The sequence below is a fragment of the Lepus europaeus genome, chromosome 22 (assembly GCF_033115175.1).
Source record: "Lepus europaeus isolate LE1 chromosome 22, mLepTim1.pri, whole genome shotgun sequence".
NCBI classification, from domain to species: domain Eukaryota; kingdom Metazoa; phylum Chordata; class Mammalia; order Lagomorpha; family Leporidae; genus Lepus; species Lepus europaeus.
This window is the reverse complement of record NC_084848.1, coordinates 27,325,927-27,353,281: the sequence shown is the minus strand read 5'-3', so window position 1 is coordinate 27,353,281 and position 27,355 is coordinate 27,325,927. Positions and strand designations below refer to the sequence as shown.

Genomic DNA, 27,355 nt, shown 5'->3' with positions numbered 1-27,355 from the left:
ACACGCGGGGACCGGGCCCGAACCACCCCCACCACATCAGCTCTCCAGGCCTCTGTGTCCCCGTCTGAGAACAGGGGCCGAGCTGGACGGTGCGTCGTTGCCCGGTCCGAGGTCCGGGGCGAGCCCGCAGGACGGCTGCGTGTGCACTCTGTGACCGGTCAAGGCTGAACGGTGAGCGAGGAGGGGCAGCCCAGGGCGCCGATCCGGCTTAGCTCGCTAAAGCACCCGGCAGGTGCACACCACCGACGTCTTTCCCGCAGCGCGGACAGCAGGGAGCCAGCCTCAACTTCCTAGGACGGCCCGGGAGGGTCTCGCGCCTGCGTACTGCGGTCCGAGGGCGGAGAGCGGCCCCTCGCCTCCATCCCGGAAAATCGCGCGAGATTCCCGCGCCCTCCGCCTGCCACTCTAGCACGGTGAGTGACGCGCCGGGGGCTGCGGGCACCGGGGTGACCTGGCTCTCCTCAGGGGCCTCTGGTGACACTGGCGTTATTGTGTAGGACGCAGTAGAAGCAGGAGTAGGTCTTTTTGTAAAGAATTGTTGGGGGTTAGCAACTTCCAGCTTGGGCAGGTTGTGCCCGAGGTGCCTCTGGGACTTCGGTGTGACCCTTGTTTGTTGAGCTCCTACCTTGTGCCAGGAATCGGGGCAGGCACGAAGCCTTATCCTCTTGGCGCTGACGATCTGGGCAGTGAGGTTCTAAGTCTGGGCTGGAAATGCAGACTGTTGAGGGATTTCCATGGTAGTGGCCAGAGGTGGGAGCCCCAGGGTGGGTCTGCACCCTACAGGCAGCCCACGTGTGACACCTGGGGAGAGGGAGGAGGACCCGCACAGCCACACCAGGCGGGGGTCCGCAGAAGCATTGGTGGGAGAATAAGCCAGCAAGAGAAGGATTGACACGTGGGCGGTTAAAGGGCGTTAGGAAGCCCAGGTAATGGAAATAGTGTGTGTGTGTGTGTGTGTGTTTTAAGATTTATTTTATTTGAAAGACAGAGTTACAGAGAGACGTGGAGGGAGAGAGAGAGAGATTTTCCATCTGCTGGTCACTCCCCAAATGGCCGCAGTGGCCAGAGCTGAGCTGATCCGAAGCCAGGAGCCAGGAGCTTCTTCCGGTCTCCCACGTGGGTGCAGGGGCCCAAGGGCTTGGGCCGTCTTCTACTGTGTTCCCAGGCCATAGCAGAGAACTGGATTGGAAGTAGGGCGGCCAGGACTCAAACTGGCACCCATATGGGACGCCGGCACTTCAGGCCGGGACTTTAACCCTCTCTGCCAACAGCGCTGGCCCCTAATGTTTGTTTTTAAACATGGGTTCAAGTTGGGAGACCTTGGGCAAATGATTTAACCTTGTAGCTCCCTTAGCTCATCTGGAGGTGATGGTGTTACCAAGTTGGGGTTACTGGGAGGAGGGAGTTAAACAAGATAAGGAATGTAAAGTCTGTGACTCAGTTCCTGGCACTTGGGAACATGGGAAATGGGCTAAGAGACAGGATGTTTCCAAGATCCCATCTGGTTAGGATTAGGGCTTGTGCTCCACTCTCAATGGCCTCTCCCTTACGCAAGACTACAAGGTGGAAACTCAGCATATTCTTTATGACCGGCAGAAGAGCCAACTTTCCAGTTGATCATCCATCTGGTATTGTTTTGGAATATTACCCGGCATCAATTAGAAGCTCTCTTAATGTCATACCAGGCAAGTGTTCTGCTGAGATCCCCCCCCCCCCCACACACACTAGGGATTAATTTAACACCTCGCTCTTCTTTCAGTTCTTTAAATCGGTGTGTTTAATTTTAGATGTCAATTTTGTGACCAAATCAAGTTCTTTATACTTAAAGATTTATTTATTTGAAAAACAGAGTTACACAGAGAGAGAGGGCAAGACAAAGAGATCTTCTATCTACTGGTTCACTCCCCAAATGCCCTACAGCTCAGAGCCTGGAGCCTGGAACCTGGAACTCCTGGGTCCACCCCATGGGAGACCAAGCACTTCAGCCATCTTCCGCTGTTTTCCTAGGCACATTAGTGGGGAGCTGGATCAGAAGAGGAGCAGCCAGGACTTGAACCAGCACTCACACGGGATGCCAGCATTGCAGATGGAAGCCTAACTTGCACCACAACACTAGCCCCAAGTTTTTTATATTTTTAATTTGTTGTTTGTGGGATATTGTGTAATTAGCCTACATTATTAAATTATAGTATTTGACATTTGAGAGCTTTCTAATTTAATACAGAAGGAGGGAACTTTAAAAGTGTACTTTTCATGTTGAAAAGCAGTACTTGGAAAAACCTACAGTATGCATATTTTAAGAAAACAAAACATATGAGAGTAATTAGAAAAGAGGGAGATAGTAAACTTCAGAAAAATGTGAAACTTCATGTGGTATGACTCCTTTGAAAATTTAGTCATCATAGTTCTATTGATAACCACTTAAGGGTGGTTTAGACCCATTTAATTTGAAAAACTTTGTTCTTTAATTCTTACATAGTTTACTTGATGACTCATCACATAAATTTTATGGACTTTTCCTTTTTTTTTTTTTTAAGATTTATTTATCGGCTGGCGCCGCGGCTCAATAGGCTAATCCTCCGCCTAGCGGCGCCGGCACACCGGGTTCTAGTCCCGATCGAGGAGCCGGATTCTGTCCCGGTTGCCCCTCTTCCAGGCCAGCTCTCTGCTGTGGCCCATGTACTTGGGCCCTGCACCCCATGGGAGACCAGGATAAGCACCTGGCTCCTGCCATTGGATCAGCACGGTGCGCCGGCCGCAGCACGCCAGCCGCAGCGGCCATTGGAGGGTGAACCAACGGCAAAAGGAAGACCTTTCTCTCTGTCTGAGAGAGACACTCTCACTGTCCACTCTGCCTGTCAAAAAAAAAAAAAATTATTTATCTATTCGAAAGGCGGAGTTACAGAGAGGCAGAGGCAGAGAGGGAGGTCTTCCATCCCATTCAGTACTCCCCAGATGGCTGCAACAGTCGGAGTTGCGCCAATCCGAAGCCAGGGGCCAGAAGCTTCCTCCGAGTCTCCCACACAGGTGCAGGGGCCCAAGGACTTGGGCCATCTGCCACTGCTTTCCCAGACCATAGCAGAGAGCTGGATGGGATGTGGAGCAGCTGGTTCTCGAACCGGTGCCCATATGGGATGCTGGCACTGCAGGCGGCGGCTTTACCTGCTGTGCCACAGCGCTGGCCCCTTTATGGACTTCTTGGTGGGATGAAGCAGCATGCATGCAGTACCACCTTAAAAAGTTGACCTTGAAGCCATTCAAGCCTGTAAATCTAACAGTCAGGCAAAGCTAAGGGGAAGCGATTGAAGAACAAGGTCAGTGACACCATGAGGAACAAGCAGAGGACATCCATGGACCAAGGAATGAAGAAACAAAGCAGTGCCAGGAAACAGAAAGGAGGGAGAGACTCAGCATAAGTAGGTGGACCTTGAATCCTGATTCTAATGAACCAACTTTGAGACAGTCGGAATTAGAATACACACTTGCGGTTAGATAATGTTAAGGAATTACCTGTGCTGTTAATTATGTACAATGTGTGGTGTTTATGTTTAAAGTAATCTGTTCTCAGACGTGCCCAACTGAGTGATTTTTAGGTGAAATGAGATTCTGGGATGTCGAGGACTTGCTTTCTGGAGAAGCTGAGAAGTCCAGTGTTTTAGCTGGACAGCGTTGTGTTCAGAAGGAGAGAATGGATGTTGAGGGCAGCTACCCATTTCTGAGGTTGTAAATCTGTGTGTTCTCAAAAGGAAGGAAGCAGCTAGGGTGGGGGTACTTCCCTCTTCTTCATCGGGTCTTCCTGGGTGTCACAAACAGAAGACATTCGGGTTGTAATCAGGAGCAGGATCCCTCTGCTCTAGGCTGGGTACCTGCAGGACAGCCGGGCCTGCTGTGTAGCCGTGTTTGTAAGAACCTCATGGGCGGCTACTGGGGAGCTGGGGACAGAGTGAGAAAACATGAGCTCGGACATGAGGGGGTCGGTGTTTCAGTCCCAACCCCCTCCTTGCCTGCCTTCCAATTGTGGGCACATGCGCCCTCATCTCCCGCACCTCATCTCCTGCGCCCTCATCTCCTGTAAAGTGAGGACAGTAGGATATTTACCTCTGTGACCGTGGTATAAGGAATTAGGAAGGGAATCTGTGAATGTGCTCTATAACCCATCATCTCCATAGAAATGCTGTGTTAAGCAAGATTTGAAAATGTATCCCATGATGATTATTTAACACTTTGGGGAGGTATGTTTAATAAATCTGTAATGAAATAATCAGGTACTATGTAGGATAGGGAGAAATAAGAGTCAGGGATCCCATGAACTTAGAAGCAAGTTCAGTGGGGGCTGTAGTATTAGTAGGTTAGGCCTCCGCCTGTCAGCATCCCATATGGGCTCAGTTTGTGTCCCAGCTCCTCCTCTTCTAATCCAGCTATCTGCTTGTTGCCTGGGAGAGCAGTAGAAGATGTCCTAAGTGCTTGAGCCCCTGCACCCACGTGGGAGACCTGGAAGAAGCTGCTGGCTCCTGGCTTCGGATCGGCCCAGGTCTGGCCAATGTGGCCATTTGGGGAGTGAACCAGTGGATGGGAGACCTCTCCTCTCCTCTCCTCTCCTCTCCTCTCCTCTCCTCTCCTCTCCTCTCCTCTCCTCTCCATTCCTCTCCTCTCCTCTCCTCTCCTCTCCTCTCCTCTCCTCTCCTCTCCTCTCCCTCCCCTCCCCTCCCCTCCCCTCCTGGTGCCCATATGGGATACCGGTGTTGCTGGCAGTAGCTTTACCTGCTATGCCACAATGCTTGCCCTGGGAATTTCCATTTTAATAAATGAATGAAAGAGCCTTTAAAGGGGCCAGCACTGTGGCTTAGTGCCACTGTGGCTTAAGCCTCTGCCTGCAGTGCCAGCATCCCTTAAGGGTGCTGGTTTGTGTCCTGGCTGCCCCTCTTTCTATCCAGCTCTCTGTTTATGGTCTGGGAAAGCAGTGAAAAATGGCCCAAGTGCTTGAGCCCCTATACCCGAGTGGGAGACCAAAAGAAGCTCCTGGCTTTGGATTAGCCATTTGGGGAGTGAACCAGCAGGTCAAGACCTTTCTTGCTATCTCTCCCTCTCTCTGTAACTCTGCTTCTCAAATAAATAAATATTTTTTTAAAAGTGTAAAGATCTTTTAATAAAAAAAAGAACCTTTGAACATTTGGTTACACTTCAGTTAAGCAGTTAGTGTTTTTATTGCCACTAGATTAACTGGCTAGCTCCTGAGGAATAGATCATGTTGCTTTGTTGTAATCAAGCCGCAGTAGGATGCTTAATCATGGTGGTGTGAGGGTGAATGTGCATGAATTCTCTGAATTCCGAAACTTGCTGCCTTACTCAGTCTTCAATGAACTTGTTTTTATTAGCTAAGAATTCTAATTAGATTTACTCCACAGAAACACAAATGGACTTCTTTATCTTTTAAATTTCTGAATACTTCAAATCTTTTTTGTGATTTAATACTCTTTCTATTTATAGGAGTTTTTCATAGAGAAATCTTGTGAGACCACTGCATAAGCTGAGATGATTGTACAAAGAGTGGTGTTGAATTCCCGACCTGGTGCGTATTTGTTTATCAATGAACACCTGTGATCTTTGATAATTACTATAGCAAATGGATAAAAGCTAATAGGATGTCCAAGTGACAAATTAAGGTGGTAAGAAGTAACGTCAGTAAAGGCATTAGGAGAAGCTCTGCAAACTGTGCAGTATTCAGTTTTTGAAGTGATAACTTATCAAGACTATTTGTTGGTGAAATAAGGTATTTTGGAATTGTTAGAACATTTGAAAGATTATATTACAAATATGTATTGTTCTTCACTGATTCTTGAAATTTTTTTCCTGTTCTATGTGCAGTGTATTTTTTAAAAGATTTACTTATTTATCTGAAAGTCAGAGTTACACACAGAGAGAGAAGTCTTCCATCTACTGGTGCACTCCCCAAATGGCCACAACAGCCAGGGCTGGGCCAGGCTGAAGCCATTAGCTTCTTCCGGGTCTCCCACATGGGTGCAGAGGCCCAAGTACTTGGTCCATCCTTGGATGTTTTCCCAGGAGCATTAGTAGGGAGCTGGATTGGAAGTAGAGTGGCTAGTACTCAAACTGTAGGTGGTGGCCTAACCTACTCTACAATGCAGGCCTCACTTGTGATTATTTTTAAAAAGGAATTTTGAGGGGCTGGCACCGTGGCTCACTTGGTTAATCCTCTGCCTGTGGTGCCAGCACCCCATATGGGCGCTTGGTTCTAGTCCCGGTTGTTCCTTTTCCAGTCCAGCTCTGCTGTGGCCTGGGAGGACAGTGGAGGATGGCCCAAGTGCTTGGGCCCCTGCACCCGCATGGGAGACCAGGAGGAAGCACCTGGCTCCTGGCTTCGGACTGGCGCAGTGCCGGCCGTAGCGGCCATTTGGAGAGTGAACCAACGGAAGGAACACCTTTCTCTCTCTTGCTCTCACTGTCTATAACTCTACCTGTCAAATAAATTAAAAAAAAAAAAAAGGAATTTTGAAGTTGACAACAATAGTCAAAAAAACCTGGAGAAAATCAAGTGTGTTAAAGCTGTTTGCAGGGGCTGGCGCTGTGGCGTAATGGATAAAACCACCACCTGCAGTGCCAGCATCCCATATGGGTGCCAGTTTGAATCCCAACTGCTCTACTTCCAGTCCAGCTCTCTGCTATGGCCTGGGATAGCAGTAGAAGATGGCCCAAATCCTTGGGCCCCTGCACCCTCTTGGGAGACTTAGAAGAAGCTCCTGGCTCCTGCCTTCAGATTGGTGCAGCTCTGGCTGTTGCAGCTATCTGGGGAAACCAGCAGATGGAAGACCTCTCTCTCTCTCTCTCTCTCTCTCTCTCTCTCTCTGCCTCTGCTCTCTGTAACTCGCTGCCTTTTAAACAAATAAATAATCTTTAAAAAAACCTACTTGCAGAATTTTTGCTAAGTCATTTCTACAAGTTACAAGAAGTTTTTTTAGAAAGCTTTTATTTAATAAATATAAATTTCATAGGTACAGCTTTAGGAATATAGCGATTCTACCCCCCATACCCACACTCCCACCCCCACTCCCATCCCACTTCCTACTCCTTCTTGCATCCCATTCTTCATTAAGATTCATTTTTAATTATCTTTTATACAGAAGAACAACTCTATACTAAGTAAAGATTTTGACAGTTTGCACCCACACAGATGCATAAAGTATAAAGTACTGTTTGAAGACTAGTTTTACTGTTAATTCTCATAGTACAACTCATTAACGACAGAGGTCCTACATGGGGAGCAAGTACACAGTGACTCCTGTTGAAGAATTTTGAAATAATGTAGATTTATTCATGTCAGTACTGAAACCAAGTGTTCTGAGAGTGACCTTTTAAGGAATAATATTTGCATGAAAAAGTGGATTTTTGATTTCATATTTTTGTCCATTATCTTAGGGAAAAATGGCAATCCAGTGGCAGAGAATTTCCGAATGGAAGAAGTCAGTTTGCCAGATACTATCAAGGAAGGACAAGTAAAAGTTAGAACTCTCTACCTTTCCGTGGATCCCTACATGGTACAAAATAATTTTTTTTCATGGTATTGCATTTGAATTTTATTGTGTAACCCATTATGATTGGTAAATATTTGAGTAGTTAAGTTTTGATACTATTCTTTGTTCACTAAATTGTCTTGGCAGCCTTATTGAACCATAAACAATTGGGTTTGTTTAACCATAAACAACTAACCATAAACAATTAACTATAAACAATTGGGTTTGTTTGTGAACTCTCAAATCTGTTCCATCAATTCATATGTTTATGCTAGTACCTCACTGCCTTGCTTACTGTAGCTTTTTGCTAAGTTTTGAAAGTAGGATGTGTCCGTTTTCCAACTTTGTTCTTTTTCAAGATTGTTTTGACTATTCTTATTCCTTGAATTTCTACATGAATTTTGGAATCAGACTGTCAATTTCTACACAGAAACCAGCTGGGATTTTGAAAGGGATTGTTTTGAATCCAGATGCATTTGGGGAGTGTTGCCATCTGTGATGGTTAATTTTGTGTGTAAGCTTGACTTTGTCATGGGATACCAGATATCTGGTTAAACATTTTTGGGATATCTATGTGGGTATCTCTGGTAGAGACTGGCCTTTGACTTGGTGGGCTGAGTAAAGCAGATAACCCTGTCCATTAAGGGTGGGCTTCGTCCAGGCCATTGAGAGCCTGAGTGGAATAAAAAAGTAGAGGAAGGTTGAATTAACTCAGCCAGACTGGTACAGCTGAGGCTCCGATCTTCTGCCCTTTGAGCTCCTGGTTCTTGCGCCTTCGGTCCTGGCCTGGAATCTGTCCCATCAGCTGTCTGCTCCCAAGGCATTTGAACTGCACCACTCGGTTTTCCAGCTTGTAGAAATGCATGTTCTTTGTGATGTCATTGTCTGGCTTTGATATCAGGATAGTATTGGCCTCATAGGATGAGTGGGGTAGTATGTCTTTGTCTACTATTTCTGAAACAGTTGGTATTAATTCATATATGTGGGTATGTTCGTGTGTATGTATATAAAATATCGTATATAAAAATTATGCATGATTTGGAACTGAGACTATGTCAAACAGTGGCCAAAGAAGAAACATCCATTCTCCTTTTCTTTTGTCTGGTCACTCAGAAATGCGGTGCGATTAGCTGTGCTTGTTGTTGCTTTTTGGTTCACATTCTTTGCTTCCACATAACTAGGAGGCCGCTTTGCATGTACTGATGTGTATCATCCCTGAGGACTGTCTGGAATACAGATATTCTGGCAGAGTTATTTTTTGACCGACATCTGCCTGTTTGGAACACTTCATTGTCCCTCTGCCACATCTCATTTGTTGCTGGAGAAAATGTCATGACTGGATTGTTTTCTTATACCTGTCTCATAATGGGGTCCTGACCCATTACTCAAGTAATTGTGCATAGTTCAGAGATCTTTCAAGAACCAAACTGGTAGTTGTTTGTCTTACAGACTGATAAAGTACCTCTCATTCAGGCCTTTGAAACATGGCTTCTACATCTTTTTCTTTTTTAAAGATTTATTTATTTGTTTGAAAAAGTTACAGAGAAAAGAGGGAGAGACAGAGAAAGAGATCTTCTATCCTCTGTTTCACTCCCCAGATGGCTGCAACAGTCAGTGCTGGGCCAGACTAAAGCCAGGAGCCTGGAGCTTCATCTGGGTCTCCATGTGAATGTAAGGGCCCAGTCCTTGGGCTATATTCTTCTGCTTTTCCCAGGCAATTAACAGGGAGTTGGATCAGAAGTGGAGCAGCTGGGACATGAACTGGTGCCCATATTGGATGCTAGCATTGCAGGCACGGCTTTATCTGCTGCACCATAACACCGGCTCTCTAGTTTTCTTACAATCTAATCTTTGGGCCCCCAACAATGGAGAGGAGCTGGGAAGAAACCTTGGACCCCTCACCACAAGTGAGAATTGAAGGGCCAGGCACTGACCCAGTACCATCCCCTGACCTACCCAGACCTGCAAGCAGACCCCACAAAAGACTTGGGCCCTTCCTTCTTCCCTCCCTCACCTGAACTCTCAGTTCTTTAAAAGATTGGTAGAATGTCCAGTGAAGTTATCTAGGTCTGGGCTTTTCTCTTTGATACATTTAAAAATGATCAATTCAGGGCTGGTACTGTGGCACAGCAGGATAAGCTGCCACCTGCAGCACCAGCATCCATTATGGGCTCCAGTTTGAGTCCTGGCTGTTCCACTTCAGATCCTGCTCCCTGCTGAAGTTCCTGGGAAAGCAGTGGAAGATGGCCCAATCCCTGGACCCCTGCTATCCACATGGGAGACCCAGAGGAAGCTCTAGCTCCTGGCTTTGGCCTGACCCAGCCCTGGCTTTTGTAGCCATTTGAGGAGTGGACCAGTGGATGAAAGATTTCTATCTTTCTTTCTTTGTCTGTAACTCTGCCTTTCAAATAAATAAATAAATCTTAGAAAAAATTATCAGTTCAATATCTTTACTGTTACAGATTTTTTTTTAAGTGCAGGGGCCCAAGCACTTGACCATCTTCCACTGCTTTCCCAGGCCATAGCAGAGAGCTGGATCAGAAGTGGAGCAGCTGGGACTTGAACCGGTGCCCATATGGGATGCCGGCACTGCAGGTGGCAGCTTTACCCACTACTACACAGCGCTGGCCCCAAGGTCTCTCCTTAATAAGCCACTAATGAGGGGCCTGCGCTGTGGTGTAATGTGTAAAGCCGCTGCCTGCCAGTGCCAGCATCCCATATGGGTGCCGGTTCAAGTCTCAGCTGCTCCACTTCTGATCCAGCTCTCTCCTATGGCCTGGGAAAGCACTAGAGGATGGCCCGAATCCTTGGGCCCCTCCACCCATGTGGGAGATGCAGAAGTAAAGAAGCTCCTGGTTGGCCGGCGCCGTGGCTTAACAGGCTAATCCTCCGCCTTGCGGCGCTGGCACACCGGGTTCTAGTCCTGGTTGGGGCGCCGGATTCTGTCCCAGTTGCACCTCTTCCAGGCCAGCTCTCTGCTGTGGCCAGGGAGTGCAGTGGAGGATGGCCCAAGTGCTTGGGCCCTGCACCCCATGGGAGACCAGGAGAAGCACCTGGCTCCTGCCATCGGATCAGTGCGGTGCGCCGGCCACAGCGCGCCAGCCGCAGCGGCCATTGGAGGGTGAACCAACGGCAAAGGAAGACCTTTCTCTCTGTCTCTCTCTCACTGTCCACTCTGCCTGTCAAAAAAAAAAAAAAAAAAAAAAAAAAAAAAAAAAAAAAAAAAAAAAAAAAAAAAAGAAGCTCCTGGCTCCTGGCTTTGGATCAGTCCAGCTCTGGCCATTGCAGCCATTTGGAGAGTGAACCAGTGGATGAAAGACTTCCTCTCCCTCCCTCCCTCCCTCCCTCCCTCCCTCTCTCTCTGCCTCTGCCTCTGCCTCTGCCTCTCTGTAACTCTGCCTTTCAAATAAATAAATAAATCTTTTTTAAAAAAAAGACACTAATGGGGGCTGGCGCTATGGCGTGGCAGGTAAAGCAGTGTTGGCATCCCGTATGGGCGCCAGTTCAGGTCCCAGCTGCTCATCTCCCAGCCAGTTCCCTGGCAATGGTCTGGGAATCTGTCCATTTCATCTAACTCATGTTGTTTATCAGTATATGGCTGTTCATGGTATTCCCTTATTAACTTTTTTGTTTCTTTTTTTTTAATTTTTTTTTTGACAGGCAGAGTGGACAGTGAGAGAGAGACAGAGAGAAAGGTCTTCCTTTTGCCGTTGGTTCACCCTCCAATGGCCACCGCGGTAGGCGCACTGCGACCCGCGCACCGCACTGATCCGATGGCAGGAGCCAGGTGCTTCTCCTGGTCTCCCATGGGGTGCAGGGCCCAAGCACTTGGGCCATCCTCCACTGCACTCCCTGGCCACAGCAGAGAGCTGGCCTGGAAGAGGGGCAACTGGGACAGGATCGGTGCCCCGACCGGGACTAGAACCCGGTGTGCCGGCGCCGCAAGGCGGAGAATTAGCCTAGTGAGCCGCAGCGCCGGCAACTTTTTTCTTTCTATAAGGTCAGTAATCACCCCGTCCCTTTTAAAGATTTATTGATTTATTTGAAAGGCAGAGTATCAGAGAGAGAAAGAGATCTTCCGTTTGCTGGTTCACTCTCCAAATGGCTGCAATGTTTGGGGCTGGGCCAGGCCCAAGCCAAAAGCCAGGAACTCCATCTGGGTTGCCCACAAAATTGGTAGCAGGGGCCCAAGTACCTCGTCATCTTGTGCATGAATTGCATATTAGCAGGGAACTGGATTGGAAGCAGAGCAGCTGGGACTCCAACTGGGTATTCCATTCTCATATGGGCTGCTTGTGTCACAAGTAGTGGCTTAACTTGCTGTGTCACAATGCCAGCTTCAATTGTGACTATTTCAAAACCACTGTAATTTTAGAAAATAGCATGTAAAAAAATCAAAAGATAAATAGCAAACATATAAAAATTGACAAAATAAATATAAGAAAAATAATGACTAGTTAGTATAGAAAGCTTCTGTACATTAATCATGAAAAATTGAAAGTTGGGTGAAAACACCCACCGGCAATCCATCATCTCCTCTGGATCAGCGTCTGTGTACATGTGCTTTCTGCTTCCTTCTGGCTTCGTGAATACCCTGGTAGGAGATGAAGATAATCCTGGCCTGGCGGTGCTCAGATTTCACCTGCGGTGCAGACCCAACTGGTAGTACCACATTGCAACAGGACGCTTACAGCCTTGGGAGGGCTCTTTGTTCCCTCGGTTCCATCAGTGGACTTAAGGCTCTGTCTTCCAGTGACACCTGTCATCCTTGGTTATGCTTATAATGGAAAGCAATTTGATTACTGTCTCAGCCTGTTTCTGTTGTTATAGCCGAATAGCACCATCTGGTTAATTTCTAAAGAGCAGGGGTTTATTTAGCATATGGTTCTAGGGGCTGGGAAGCCCAAGGGTACGGTGCCAGCATTTGCCGAGCGGCTTCTTGCTGTGTCATAGCATGGCAGAGGGCATTACTTGGTGAGGTAGAGCAGGTGTGCTAGCCTAGGTCTCTTCCGAAAAAGCCACTAATGGGGGCCAATGTTATGATGGAGGGTTAAAGCAATGCTGGCTACTCAGTTCCCATCCAGTTCCCTGGTAACGGTCTGGGAAAAGCAGCGGAGGATGACCCAAGTGTCTGGGCCCTTGCACCCACGTGGAAAACCTGGAAGAAGCTCCTGGCTCCTGGCTTTGGCCTGGCCCAGCTCAGGGTGTTGTGGCCATTTGGGGAGTGAACCAGTGGATGAAAGACCAGTCTGTCTCTCTCTTCTCTCTCTAATTCTGACTTTCAAATAAATAAATAGATCTTTAAAAAACAAAACAAAACAAAAACTACTACTGCAGTCATGAGGCCCCAACTTTCATGACCAATCTAATCCCAGCTACCTTCCCAAAGCTCTCAACACCACTCCTCTGACCCCCACTGACATATGAATTGGGGATTAAGTTTCAACATGAGCTCTGAGGGGGATGAATATCCAGACCATAGCAATGATTTCATTCAAAATTCTTTCCAGATGGCTGGTGCCGCGGCTCACTAGGCTAATCCTCCACCTGTGGCGCCGGCACCCCTGGTTCTAGTCCCGGTTGGGGCACCAGATTCTGTCCCGGTTGCTCCTCTTCCAGTCCAGCTCTCTACTGTGGCCCAGGAGTGCAGTGGAGGATGGCCCAAGTCCTTGGGCCCTGCATCCGCATGGGAGACCAGGAGGAAGCGCCTGGCTCCTGGCTTCGGATCGGCGCATTGTACCGGCTGTAGTGGCCATTTGTGGGGTGAACCAATGGAAGGAAGACCTTTCTCTCTGTCTCTCTCTCTCACTGTCTAACTGCCTGTCAAAACAAAAAAAATTCTTTCCAGGGATAACAAGAAATGAGGTGGTAGTTGGTCTAGAATATTCTAAATATATACATTTTCAAGTGGAAACAGAGAGGTGAAATAAGTCATTGATTTCCTGCCCTTTCAGTGACACCATGCTACCTATGCTAAACACATCACATGTGGAGAATACTTGTCAGGAATCCAGGAGAAAAATGACAGTCAGAGGTCAGTGTTGTGGTGCATGGGTTAAGCTGCTGTTTGCAGCACCAGCATCCTATATTGAGTGCAAATTCAAGTCCCGGCTACTTTGAATCCAGTTCAGTTTCTTGCTAATGCTCCTGGAAAAGCAGCAAATAATGGCCTGAGTACTTGGGTCCCTGCCACCCATGCGGTAGACCTAGATGAAGTTCCTGGTTCCTGGCTTCTACTTGGCCCAGCCTTGGCTATGTAGGCATTTGGAGAGTGAACCCATGAATGGAAGATCTCTCTCTCTCTCTCTCTCTGTCATTCTGCCTTTCAAATAACTAAATAATCTTTTAAAAATTACAGTGAAATCTTGAGTGTTCAAAGTCAGCTCTTGGAGGTGACTGCTCTGGATTACTTAAGACTTTTACACTTCCAAGTATGAACACGTGATTCAGATCATCTAAGGATTACATATGTTGTAATAAACAAAATATAATTACTTTTGCTTAAGTTCAGGACAATACAAAATCAATTCAAAGCAAAATTTAGCAAAATAAAGCCAGGGTTCAAGATTAAAAGCATTTTAAAAGAGCAGAATGAAAAGGGTATATTCTTCTTGGAAATCTTTGAGTTGGAACAGACTTCCTGTTCTGAAGAATTTCTTCAAAGGACCTTACAATGAGAGAAATTCGTGGCCCAAAGATTTTAGAGGTAGAAAATGATGAAACAACTAGGATTGTGACATGAGAGAATTCCTGATCTGTAGTTCAAACGCTCCCAACCTCAAAGCAAAAACCCAAACTAAAAGAACCTGTTTGTCTCCCAGGGAGGTAAGGTGGTTTCATCCACCTCTCATTTCATGCTGGGAAGCACAGTCCTGCTGGAGCATTTTGTCTCTTGTTCTCCGTATGCCATCCCCAGGTCCTCAGTGTCCCACCTCCTGAGTGCTTCTCAATTCTGTCCACCTCTCAGTTACTTCAAGCACGTTTACCTAGTCTGAGTTTATTTCTTGCCTTACGGGATACCCTTGCATGCACTCTTTGCCCCTTTAAACGTTTTCCACTACAACCAGAGTGATTTTTTTTAAAGATTTCTTTAAAAATAAGAAAGATTTATTTTTATTTAATTGAGAGGCATATAGACAGAGAGAGGTAGAGACAGAGTAAGGTCTTCCATCCGCTGCTTCACTCCCCAGATGGCCACAATGGCAGGAGCTGCGCTGATCTGAAGCCAGGAGCCAGGAGTTTCTTCTGGGTCTCCCAGGTGGGTGCAGGGACCCAAGCACTTGGGCCACCTTCTACTGCTTTCTCAGGCCATCAGCAGGGAGCTGGATTGGAAATGGAGCAGCTGGGACTTGAACCAATAGCCATATGGGATGCCAGCATTGTAGGCGGATGCTTAACCTAATACGTCACAGTGTTGGCCCCAAGATTTCTTATTTCTTATTATTCATTTGAAAGTCAGAATTACAGAGGGAGAGAGAGAAACAGAAAGGGAGATCTTCCATCTGCTTATTCACTCCCCAGACTGCAATGGCCAGGGCTGGGCCAGGTCAAAGCTAGGAGCTTCTTCTGGGTCTCCCATGTGGGTGTAGGGGCCCAATCACTTGGGCCATCTTCCGCTGCTTTTCCAGGGGAATTAGCAGGGAGCTGGTTCAGAAGTGGAACAGCTGGGACTTGAACCGGTGCCCATATAAGATGCTGGTTTTGCAGGCAGCGACTTTACCCACTGTGCCACAATGCTGGCCCCACAGAGTGATCTTTTTATAACAGCAACTAATCATGTTGCTTAAAAATAATTTGGTGGCTTCCCACCAGGCTTGGAATTGAGAATAACAGCTGAAGATGCCACATAGTCTGGCCCATTTGCTGGTCTAGCCTCACTTTACCCTACCTTACTTCCTGCCCTATATCCTCACTTGACTGGGCATACTACCTTTTCCTTTTCTTCTTATTTGGCAAGGATTTATTTATTTATTTGACAAGTGGAGAGACAAGGGAGAGGCAAAGAGAAGAGAGATCCACTGGTTCACTTCCCAAATGCCCACAACAGCCAGAGCTGGGCCAGGTTTAAGCCAGGAGCCCAGAACTCCAGGGGGGTCTCTCACATGGATGGCAATGACCCACGTACTTAGGCCATCATCTGCTGCTTTTCCAGGCATATTAGCAGACGCTGGATCAGAAGTGAAGCAGGGGGCTGGCACTGTGGCCAGTGGGCTAAGCCTCTGCCATATGGGCGTCTGTTTGTGTCTCGGCTGCTCCTCTTCCAGTCCATCTCCCTGCTGATGTCCTGGGAAATCCATGGAAGATGGCCCAAGTGCTTGGGTCCCTGTGCCCACGTGGAAGACCCAGAAAAAGCTCCTGGCTCCTGGCTTCAGATCGGCCCATCTCCTGACATTAGGGAGTGAACCAGCAGATGGAAGACCTTTCTCTCTGTGTCTCCCTCTCTCTGTCTGTAGTTCTACCTTTTAAATAAATAAATTAAATATTAAAATAAAACACAAGAGGCCAGCGCCGTGGCTCAATAGGCTAATCCTCCGCCTTGTGGCGCCGGCACACCAGGTTCTAGTCCCGGTCGGGGCACCGGATTCTGTCCTGGTTGCCCCTCTTCCAGTCCAGCTCTCTGCTGTGGCCCGGGAGTGCAGTGGATGGCCCAAGTGCTTGGGCCCTGCACCCGCATGGAGACCAGGAGGAAGCACCTGGCTCCTGGCTTTGGATTGGCGCAGCGCTGGCCATAGCGGCCATTTGGGGAGTGAACCAAGGAAGACCTTTCTCTCTGTCTCTGTCTCTCTCTCTGTCTATAACTCTACCTGTTAAAAAAATAAATAAATAAAATAAAAATAGAATGTTTAAAAATATTTATTTATTTGAGAGATAGAGCTACAGAGAGAGGGAGAGACAGAGAGAGAGAGGGGTCTTCCATCTGCTGGTTCGCTCCCCAAATGGCCACAATGGCTGGAGCTGGGCTAATCTGAAGCAAGGAGACAGTAGCTTCTTCTGGGTCTCCCACATGGGTGCAGGGGCCCAAGCACTTGGGCCATCTTCTACTGCTTTTCCAGGCCATCATCAGGGAGCTGGATTGGAAGAGGAGCAGCTGGGACATGAACTGGCGCCCATATGGGATGCTGGTGCTCAGGTGGAGGCTTAACCTACTATGCCACAGTGCCAGCCCCTCGGGTTTCTTCTTAAAAATCACTATTATTTTACTTATTTGTGAGGGAGGAAGGGAGGGAGGGAGAGAGAAAGAGAGAGAGACACGGAGACATATAGAATAGACAGAGGGCTGTCATCTGCTGGCTCACTCCCTGACTGCCTGCAGTCACTGGGGATAGGACATGCAGAGCTGGGAACCAAGAACACAATCCAGGTCTTCCACAGCGGTGACAGGGACCCAGCCACTCGATGTGCACATCAGTAGTGAGCAGAGCCAGAACCTGACCCCAGAATCTCTGACCTGGGACATGGGCCTTCCACGCAGCGTTCCAACTGCTCAGGGAAATGCTAACCTGTTTGTTCTGATGGCCAGTTAGTAGAGTCTCTTGGTTTCTCTATACAGAGAATCATGTCATCTGCAAACTGGGATTATTTGACTTTCTATTTAAATTTCTTTTCATATTTATATGCCTTTCTTTCTTCCTTTGACTAGTTCCTCTGGCTAAAGCTTCTAAGAACAGGGAGAAGGCCCTCCTTGCCTGATTGCGGATCTCAGAGGAAAGAGGAAATGCTTCAACTTTTCCCTCTTTGATATGATATTGGCTGTGGACTAGACATAGGTAGTCTTTATTATGTTGAAGTATGTTTCTAGATTATTTGACTTTTTTTAGTTCCTTGTATGTTCTGGATATGAATCCCTTGTCAGATGAATAGTTTACAAATATTTTTTCCTGTTCTGCAGGTTGTCTCCACTCTGTTTGCTGTGCAGGAACTCTTAGTTTGATATAATCCCATTTTTTATTTTTACTTTTGTTGCCGTTGCATTTGGGGTCTTATTCAAGAAAATCTTTCCCTATACTGATGTGGGTTTTTTTTTTTTTTTTAAGGATTTATTTTTATTTGTTTGAAAGGTAGTGTGATAGAGAGGAGACACAGAGCAAGAGATCTTCCATTTGCTGGTTCACTCCCCGGATGGCGGCAACAGGCAAGGGTGGGCCAGGCTGAAGACAGGAGCGAGGAGCTCCATTTGGGTCTCCCATGTAGGTGGCAGGGTCCCAAGGACTTGGGGCATGTTCCACTGCCTTCCTATGTGCATTAGTCCCAAGCTGCTGGGACTCAAGCTGGCATTGCAGGAGATGGCTTAACCCGCTGTGTCACAGCACTGGCCCCTATGCCAATGCCTTGAAAGTATTTTTCCTGTGTTTTCTTCTGATTATTTCATAGTTTTGGGTCTTAATTTAGGCCTTTGATCCACTTTGAGTTGATTTTTGTGTATGGTGAGAGGTAGATATCTGGTTTCATTCTTCTGCATGTGAATATCCAGTTTTCCCAGCACCACTTATTGAAGAGACTATCCTTTCTCCGTTGTGTGTTCTTGGCATCTTTGTAAAAAATCAGTTGACTAAATGTGTGCATTTATTTCTGGGCTTTCTGTTCATTTCCATTGGTCTGTGAGTTTGCTTTACATCAGTACTGTGTTTTTGGGATTACCCAAAATCTAATTTTAGAACTAGAACAGACTTTTTTTTTTTAAGGATGTATTTATTTACTTGAAAGTCAGTTACAGGCCGGCGCCGTGGCTCAACAGGCTAGTCCTCCGCCTTACGGCGCTGGCATACCAGGTTCTAGTCCCAGTTGGGGCACCGGATTCTGTTCCGGTTGCCCCTCTTCCAGGCCAGCTCTCTGCTATGGCCCGGGAGTGCAGTGGAGGATGGCCCAAGTGCTTGGGCCCTGCACCCCATAGGAGACCAGTATAAGCACCTGGCTCCTGGCTTCGGATCAGCGCAGTGCGCCGGCCGCAGCGCACTGGCCGCAGCGCACTGGCCGCAGCGGCCATTGGAGGGTGAACCAACGGCAAAGGAAGACCTTTATCTCTCTCTCTCTCTCACTGTCCACTCTGCCTGTCAAAAAAAAAAAAAAAAAAAAAGAAAGTCAGTTACAGAGGAAGGAAGAGACAGACAGAGAGAGAGAGATCTTCTATCCACTGGTTCACTCCTTGAGTGGCTGCAATGGCCAGGGCTCAGCCAGGCTGAAGACAGGAGCCAGGAGCTTCATCTGATCTCCCTTCTGCTGCTTTTTCCCAGGCCATTAGTAGGGAGCTGGATCAGAAGTGGAGCAGCCGGGATTTGAACCATTGCCCATGTGGGATGCCAGCATTGCAGATGGTTGCTTTATCCGCAATACCACAACACTGGGCCCCTTTAGAACATGCTGACGTTCTTTTTTAATTGTACTTCTTTACTTGTTAGAAAAGAGATGCTTTTTTTTTTTTTTCAGAATAAAAAATATCTGAAACAAAGAAATTAAAAATTTTTATTTTTAATCATCTAACACTTAACATTACTTATTATATACTTTTAATCACTGAGTATATTAGTAACTGATTCAATACTATCTGGTAAAATTACCTTTGTTTTTTTGTTTTTAGCGTTGTAGAATGAATGAAGACACTGGTACTGATTATATTACACCTTGGCAGTTGTCTCAAGTAGTTGATGGTGGAGGTGTTGGAATTATAGAAGAAAGCAAACACAAACATTTGACTCGAGGTGATTTTGTGACTTCTTTCTATTGGCCCTGGCAAACCAAGGTTATTCTGGATGGAAATAGCCTTGAAAAGGTGATGTATATTAATTTTTTCTTCTCTCTGAATTCTCACTTTGTACATTTAGCATTCAGTTCTGTTTGTTATCAGAGAAAGAATAGAAGTATAGTTTTTTTTAGCTAGTTGCCAAAATGTGGAAAGCCTTTGTTCCTTCTCCATTCTTGGCAGTAACTGTAACACCTATTAGATTGCCAGCGAATGTTGTCACTGTGCATATTTATTTTTCAAATTATATATATAAAGCTTGAGCTATAACATTAAAAATGTTTATATTGCACTGAAGAAAAACAAGAAAAAAAGTTTTATACTAAGAACTGGAAGTCCCCTATAATTATGTTTTCAGATGTCCTGAGAAAGAAATTTAGAAATTTGCTTTGTGCTTGAAATTCTGTCTCATGTCAGAAATCCTGAGTTCAGTTTCCACCCTTAGGTTGAATCCTGTGAAACTACCAATATGTATCTATTTTTTTTACATTTTATTTGAACAGCAGAGAGACAGAGACAGACACATAAAGAGATCTTTCATCTGCCCATTCAAATGCCCTCAACGCCAGAGCTGAGCCAGGCTGAAGCCAGGAGCCCAGAACTCAGCCTGGGTCTCCCATGTGTGTGGCATGGCAGGGACCCCCGTACGTGGGCCACCATCTTGCTGCCTCCCTGTGCACCTTAGCAGGAAGCTGGACGGGAAGCAGAGGCAGGACTCCAACACAGGCCCTCTGATATAAGATGTGCTTGTCAGAAGCAGCATTTTAATTGCTATACCAAACACCCGCCCCATTCATCTGTTTTTTTTTTTTTTTTAAGATTTATTTTATTTATTTGAAAGACAGAGTTAGAGAGAGGGAAAGACAAAGAGAAAGGTCTTCCATCTGCTGTTTCATTCCCCAATGGCTGTAAATGGAGCTGAGCTGATCTGAAACCAGGAGCCAGGAGCTTCTTCCAGATCTCCTACATGGGTGCAGGGGCGCAAGGACTTGGGCCATCTTCTGCTGCTTTCCCAAGCACATTAGCAGGGAGCTGGATTGGATGTGGAGCAGCCAGGACTCAAACTGGTACCCATTTGGGATGCCAGTGGTGCCCGTGTTGCAGGCTGGGGCTTTAACCCGCTGTGCCACAGTGCCAGCCTCTATTTATCTCTTTTCACCCATAAAAAAAATCCTCTTAATGAAACTGAGCCTAATTGATGTGCCATTAAGGAAATTATTTTATGTATCTGTCCCCCAGTTTCCTCAAAATGAAAAGAATAACTATTTCACATATAGATGTAAAAATTAAATAAAACTAAAGTTTTGTAAAAAGTTTTAGAAAATTTTAGTATTTTTTATTATAACAAAAATTCTTTGTCTTTTTAAAAAAGAGTTATTTCTTAATTTGAAAGGCAGAGTGACAGGGAGAGAGATCTTCCACCTGCTGGTTCACTTCCTAAATGGCTTCAACAACCTGTACTGGGCCAGGCTGAACCCAGGAGCCTAGAACTCCATCCAGATCTCCCACGTGGCTGGTAGGAGCCCAAGTACTTGCGCCATCCTCTTCTGCTTGTACTAGCAAGGAGCAGGATCTGAAGCAGAGTAACTGGGATTAATCCAGCATTCTCATACGGGATGCTGGTGCCATAAGCAGTGGTTTAACCTGCTGTGCCACAATGCCGGCCCCTATAACAAATTCTTTAAATTAGTTTGTGAAAGTTCCTCGTATCAAAATGAAGTCACTTAGGTCAAACCCTAAGAGAATGGAGACGAGATACATACCTATGATAAGTACTAGTGCCAGGATCTCTGAAAACCACAGCCTTGCAAAAGTATCCCTGCACGGCAGCAGTGGCCTGATGCCACCGTTGTTATAATGAAGGGTAATTAGCACACAGCAAGGACTGCCGCCTGCCTCACGGGGCCTGCCTTTGCCTCTCTGGATACTCGAATGGTCCCCCGTGGCAGGCACATCCCAGATTGCAATCCCTTGATATTCCTGAATAACTTTGTTGTGGAGAGCTGGTGTCACTGTCACTCATTTTAGGTTGGCAAATTGTTAAGATACAAATTATATGTGGAAAATGTTACACAATTATTTGTTAAGTTAATGGTTCCAGTAAGATAGATTTATCTAGAAATTTCTTAGCAGGAAGTGAAAGCGGAATAGTCAGCGGCTGTGGTTTTGCCTGTCTCTGTGCCTCTGCTATAAGTGTAGTTGGTCTTTTGACCTCAGTTCCTGGCCAAAGTTCTTAAAACCCATGGGGTTTCCTGAGTGATAGAAAAGTCTTACTGTTTATCGTGAGCTGATTTCCGTCATGTAGTAGAGTTTATGTTAATGAGGTGACTTGAGTGGGGGCCTTTTAACATAGCCTGAGGATGGGGTTGGTCAGCAGAAAGACCAAGTGATTGGAGGAAAGTTCGAGATTAAGCTCTACCCAAGCTCATACACAGTGAGATCTGATGAGCTTCTGGGTCAGTGAGTACATTCATGTGATGGCAGGCTGGGGAGCCCCAACTCCACGGGGACAAGGCCCTTGTTTTGGGACCATGCTGGAGCTCACTGCCTGTGCCTCTTCATCTGTAGCCTTTTATAATAAACTAACGGACATAAGTGAAGTGTTTTCTGGGTTCTGTGAGCTATTCCAGTACATCCTCAAACCCGAGGAAGGGGTTGTGGGGAACTGTAGGTTTATAGCCAGTTTGTCAGAAATCTAGGAGGCCCAGCCTTGCCCTGGCATCTGAAGCGGGTGTGGTCTTGTGTCCCTGAGGCTGTGGATCCTGGCAACTGAGCTGACTCCAGCTAGAGAGTGTCAGAACTGAGCTGAACTGTGGGACCTCCAGCTGGTCGGTGTGGGAGAACATCTGTGGTGTGCAGACTGTAGGACCTCCAGCTGGTCGGCGTGGGAGAACATCTGTGGTGTGCGGACTGTGCTATGGAGGGTGGAGGAAGTGTCTTCCGCAGAGAGCACAATGGGAGACTTAGCAGGGGGACAGCTAGAGGATGCTTTGGGAATAGAAATGCAGAAGAGGAGTTCAGGAAGAGCACAGAGAAACGATATTTGGTGAAGACAAACTCATCTCATGGTAGCTTTTCTTTTCTTTTTTTAAAGATTTTATTTATTTATTTGAGACATAGAGTTACAGAGACGGGGAGAGAGAAAGAGGTCTTCCATCTGCTGATTCACTCCCCAAATGGCTTCCACAGCCAGAGCAAGCCAATCCAAAACCAGGAGCCAGGAGCTTCTTTTGGGTCTCCCATGTGAGTTCAGGGACCCAAGCACTTGAGTCATCTTCTACTGCTTTCCCAATCCACAGCAGGGAGCTGGATTAGAAATGGAGCAGCCAGGACATGAAGCGGCACCATGTAGAATGTTGGTGACATAGGGGGAGGCTTGGCCCATTGCACCACAACGCCGGCCCCTCATGGGTTTTTATGGCTTCACTAATCAACAACTGTTACATCCATCAGATATTCATCCTGTACACCTTCCTGTGCATTAAATACTTTAGTTACTTCTGTCCTTGTACCAGAAGGAACTGAGAGCCTTTTACAGCTACTACTTGCAAACTGCCATTTATTTTTTTGTGGCAGTTGAACCACAAAACAAATTAAGGTGGTTGATTTTTTAAAAAATATTTTCTTTTATTTCTTTTGAAGGCAGAGTTACAGAGACAGAGGGAGACACACACACACACACACAGAGAGAGAGAGAGAGAGAGAGAGACAGAGACAGAGAGAGAGACAGAGACAGAGAGAGAGAGAGAGAGAATCTCCCATCTACTGTTTTACTCCCCAGATAGCCTCAATGGCTAGGGCTCAGCCAGGCCAAAGCCAGAGCTTCATTCAAGTCTCCCATGTGGGTGAAGGGACCCAAACACTCTGCTGCTTTTCCCAGGCCGTTAACAGAGAGCTGGATTGGAAGTGGAACAGCCAGGACTTGAACTAGTGCTCATATGGGATGCCAGCACTGCAGGTGGCAGCAGCCCCAAGGTGGTTGATCTTGATCACTTTCAGTGATTTATTAAATTTTTACCATAATTGTTCATACCTTAAGAAAAAGTTATAAAACCTTTATGGTAAGGGGTCTTTCTATATACTTAAAAAAAAAAACTGTCCCTGGCTGACGCCGTGTCTCACTTGGCTAATCCTCCGCCTGCGGCACTGGCACCCCAGGTTCTAGTCCAGGTTGGGGTGCTGGGTACTAGTCCCAGTTGCTCCTCTTCCAGGCCAGCTCTCTGCTGTGACCCGGGAAGGCAGTAGAGGATGGCCCAAGTGCTTGGGCCCTGCACCTGCATGGGAGACCAGGAGGAAGCACCTGGCTCCTGGCTTCGGATGGGTGCAGCGCCAGCTGTGGTAGCCATTAGGGGAGTGAACCAACAGAAGGAAGACCTTTCTCTGTCTCTCTCTCACTGTCTATAACTCTCTCTCTGTCTCTCTCTCTCACTGTCTAACTCTGCCTGTTAAAAAAATACAAACTGTCCCTAACTTCGCAATTAAGAAAACAGACACAGAAAAATTAAGAGCAATATGGTTCATTCTTAAAAATTTCATTTTATTTATTTATTTATTTAAAAAGCAGAGAGAGAGAGAGAGAGAAAGAGAGAGATTGAGAATGCTCCCATTTGTTGGCCTACTACCCAAATACCTGCAATGGCCAGGGCCGGGTTGGGGCTGAAGCTCAGGGCTTGGAACTCAAACTAGGTCTCTCATGTGGGTGGTAGGAGCCCAGTTCTTTAACCCATCACTGCTGCCTCTCAGGGTCCACATTAGCAGGAAGCTCGAGTCAGGAGCTCGAGCCTGGTATCAAACCCAGGTACTTTGATGTGGGATACAGGTATCTTAATAACTAGACCAAATGCCTGCCCCGTTATCATTGATTATTGATAGGGCCTAGAAAGCATATAACAGTGAAATACTAAATTGAAAGAGACCTCATATTATTCTGTAATTAAACTATAAACAATTGTATCATACCTTCCTTAAATTTTTACGGTACATTTTAAGCATCATTAGTGAGAACTGCTAGGGTTTGTGCTGATTTTTATAGCTAAATGTTACTTTGGAATTGCTCAGAGATTTAAAAACTGAGGTACTTGTGTTCCTGCCACCCACTTGGGAGACCATGACTGAGTTCCTGAGTCCTGGCTTTGGCCTGACCCAGCCCTGGCTCTTGCACACACCTGGGGAGTTATACCAGAGGATAAAAGATCTCTGTCTGTCTCTCTCTGTGCCTTTCAAATAAAGTGGAAAAAAATTATAAAAAGTAAATCTTCTCTGCCTAGTGTTTTTTCTTACTAAGCATTTCCTCTATGTTGATATAGTTGAGGCATCACAACAAAGGGATATTTAGGGCCTGGCACTGTGGTGCACTGGGGTAAAACCCCGGCCTACAGCACCTTCATCCCATATGGGCAGCGGTTCGAGTCCCAGCTGCTCCTTTTCCTATCCAGCTCCCTGCTAATGCTCCTGGGAAAGCATCAGAGGATGGCCCAAGTCCTTGAGCCCCTCTACCACGTGGGAGACCCAAAAAAAGCTCCTGGCTCCTGGCTCTGGATCAGTTCAGCTCCGGTTGTTGTGGTCATTTGGGGAGTGAACCAGTGGATGGAAGACCTCTCTTGTCTCTTTCTCTGTCTCTGTCTCTACCTATATGTGTAACTCTTTTAAAAAAAAAATAAAATAAATCTTTTAAAAAAAGGGATAATTATTTTTTTATTTGGGAATTCTTTTTCAAAGTTTGTTTTTTAATATAAAGGGAAATAATAGCCTTTTTAAACTCTTTACAAATAAATGACAGAATTTTAATAAAACCGAAGAATGGTTTACTGTCCTAGTGACACTACTGAGTTGTTTATTCGTCTGCTTGGGCTGCCCTAACAACACACTGCAGGCTGGGTGGTTTAAATGACACAGGGGTACACGACATAGTGGTAGACGCTGGAGGCCCAAGATCAAGGAGCTGGAAAATTTGAGCTCTGCTGAGGCCTCTTCTTATGGCTCCCACATAGCCTCCGCCTCCCCACGCCTCTGAGAGAGTAAGACAGACAGGCAGAGACACAGAGACTTCACCTTGTTGTGTTAGGAAGGGAATTCCTAGTCTTATTTTAAATGGTTTGTATTTTATTTTAGGTAGTCCCACAGCTGGTAGATGGACACCTTTCCTATTTTCTTGGAGCTATAGGTATGCCCGGTTTAACTTCCTTGATTGGAATACAGGAAAAAGGTCATATATCTGCTGGATCTAATCAGACCATGGTTGTCAGTGGGGCTGCAGGAGCCTGTGGATCCTTGGCTGGGCAGGTAAACCTTCTGAGACTTTGTGTTTTTAAAGTAGTCATAGTTGAATCTCTGGATATATGTGTATAATTTAAAATGCAAAATTGAATTTACAATTATTTCACACATTTCTGTCCGAAATGTTATTACCTACTTAGACTCTCTTAATAACAATATAAAAATGTATATTTTTGTGTCTCAATCTCTGTTAGTCAAAAAGGTGGTAAATGTTGGAGCATCATGCTCATTGCTTATAAGGAAGAGAATCTTGGAGAACCTGTTTGGAATTTCCTGAATTAAAACACACAACTCACATTTTAAAGAAATGTCAAAAGCACTCTTTTGGTTCTAGAAATACAGTAAATATTTTGATAAAATTTTATAAAGTGGATTGTTTTATAAATAATGGCCTTTGTTATGTGAAACTACTGGAAGAAAGCATTTTGTCTTAGCTGTGATTTTAGTTTTTTTATGAGCCTGAAAAATATTGAATTGTAAGGTGATTGTTTTGGGTCTAACTATTCTTTTATGAAATTATGTTTAAATCGTGAAGTTTCAGCTTTCAAACCAAGTCTAATGCTATTCAAATTTATCTTTTTTAAGGATGACATTGTGTCCTCAGTTCTTCTGGTTTCAAATTACTTAGGGCTAAAGGCAATATAATCTAACCCACACTGTGATGAACACTGTCACATACTCATAATATCTTGTATGGTTTCACATTTTTACATTTAAATGTGGCACTATAAAGCCATCTCATTTTCAAAAACTTCTCCCTAGATTGGTCACTTGCTGGGCTGTTCCAGAGTGGTGGGAATTTGTGGAACACAAGAGAAATGCCTCCTTTTGACCTCAGAACTGGGCTTCGATGCTGCAATTAATTATAAAAATGGCAATGTGTCAGAACAGCTTCGTGAATTGTGTCCAGCTGGAGTGGATGTGTACTTTGACAACGTTGGTGGTGACATCAGTGACGCAGTGATTAGTCAGGTTGCTTGCTGATTTCCTCTTATAGATTTGATTATTGCATTGTATTTTTTTTTAAAGATTTATTTATTTGAAAGTCAGTTATACAGAGGAGAGGCAGAGAGAGAGAGAGAGAGAGAGAGAGAGAGAGAGAGAGAGATTGATCTTCCATCCGCTGATTCACTCCCCAAATGCTGCAAAGGCCCAGGCCAGGCCAGTCCAAAGCCAGGAGCCTCTTCTGGTCTCCCATGTGGGTACAGAGACCCGAGGACTTGGGCCATGTTCTGCTGCTTTTCCCAGGCCCCATTAGCAGGTAGCTGGATGGGTAGTGGAGCAGCTGGGACTCAAACCCATGCCCATATGGGATGCCAGTGCTGCAGACAATGGCTTTACCTGCTGCGCTGGCCCCTGTCTTCCTCATTTCTAGCTACTTAGAACTCTTCCATACAAGTGATGGGGAATCTTCAGTAACAAACTTGGTTAATTGGCAGTAAGGGATTCAGTGTAGGAGTTGAAGGCTTGCACTGATGCAGCCCTGAACTCAGTAAATATAGGAACGGGGTATTTTCCAGGTACAATCATCCATTTTCTCTGTGCAGATGAATCAGAACAGCCACATCATCCTGTGTGGGCAAATCTCTCAGTACAACAAGGATGTGCCGTACCCTCCCCCGCTGCCCCCAGCGGTCGAGGCGATCCAGAAGGAAAGAAACATCACGAGGTGTGTTCTCCCGTCTGCCTTCCCAGCTTCAAGACGATCTCGGGATCAGAGATGTATTCGTTCTTCATTTACAGCTTTTCCTTATTAAATAAAACTTTAAGATAGATTTTTTATTTTTATTTTTATTTTTGACAGGCAGAGTGG

At 45.9% G+C, this 27,355-nt stretch overlaps 1 protein-coding gene across 4 annotated transcripts in view; it reads left to right on the top strand.

The window, feature by feature from the left end:
• Nucleotides 1-318: 318 nt before the first annotated feature.
• The window catches only part of PTGR2 (prostaglandin reductase 2), a 41,804-nt gene continuing 14,767 nt past the window's right edge, over nucleotides 319-27,355 (top strand). Inside the window, exons 1-8 of one of the 4 annotated variants that reach the window (XM_062181341.1) lie at nucleotides 366-413; nucleotides 1,556-1,685; nucleotides 5,488-5,569; nucleotides 7,435-7,553; nucleotides 19,105-19,296; nucleotides 25,378-25,548; nucleotides 26,305-26,514; nucleotides 27,090-27,211. In XM_062181341.1, coding sequence (XP_062037325.1) covers nucleotides 5,533-5,569; nucleotides 7,435-7,553; nucleotides 19,105-19,296; nucleotides 25,378-25,548; nucleotides 26,305-26,514; nucleotides 27,090-27,211 — 851 coding nt within the window. In that variant the 5' untranslated portion in view covers nucleotides 366-413; nucleotides 1,556-1,685; nucleotides 5,488-5,532. Of the gene's footprint in view, nucleotides 414-1,555; nucleotides 1,686-5,487; nucleotides 5,570-7,434; nucleotides 7,554-19,104; nucleotides 19,297-25,377; nucleotides 25,549-26,304; nucleotides 26,515-27,089; nucleotides 27,212-27,355 lie in introns of all 4 variants that reach the window. The other 3 variants (XM_062181338.1, XM_062181340.1, XM_062181339.1) reach the window with 3 other exon arrangements.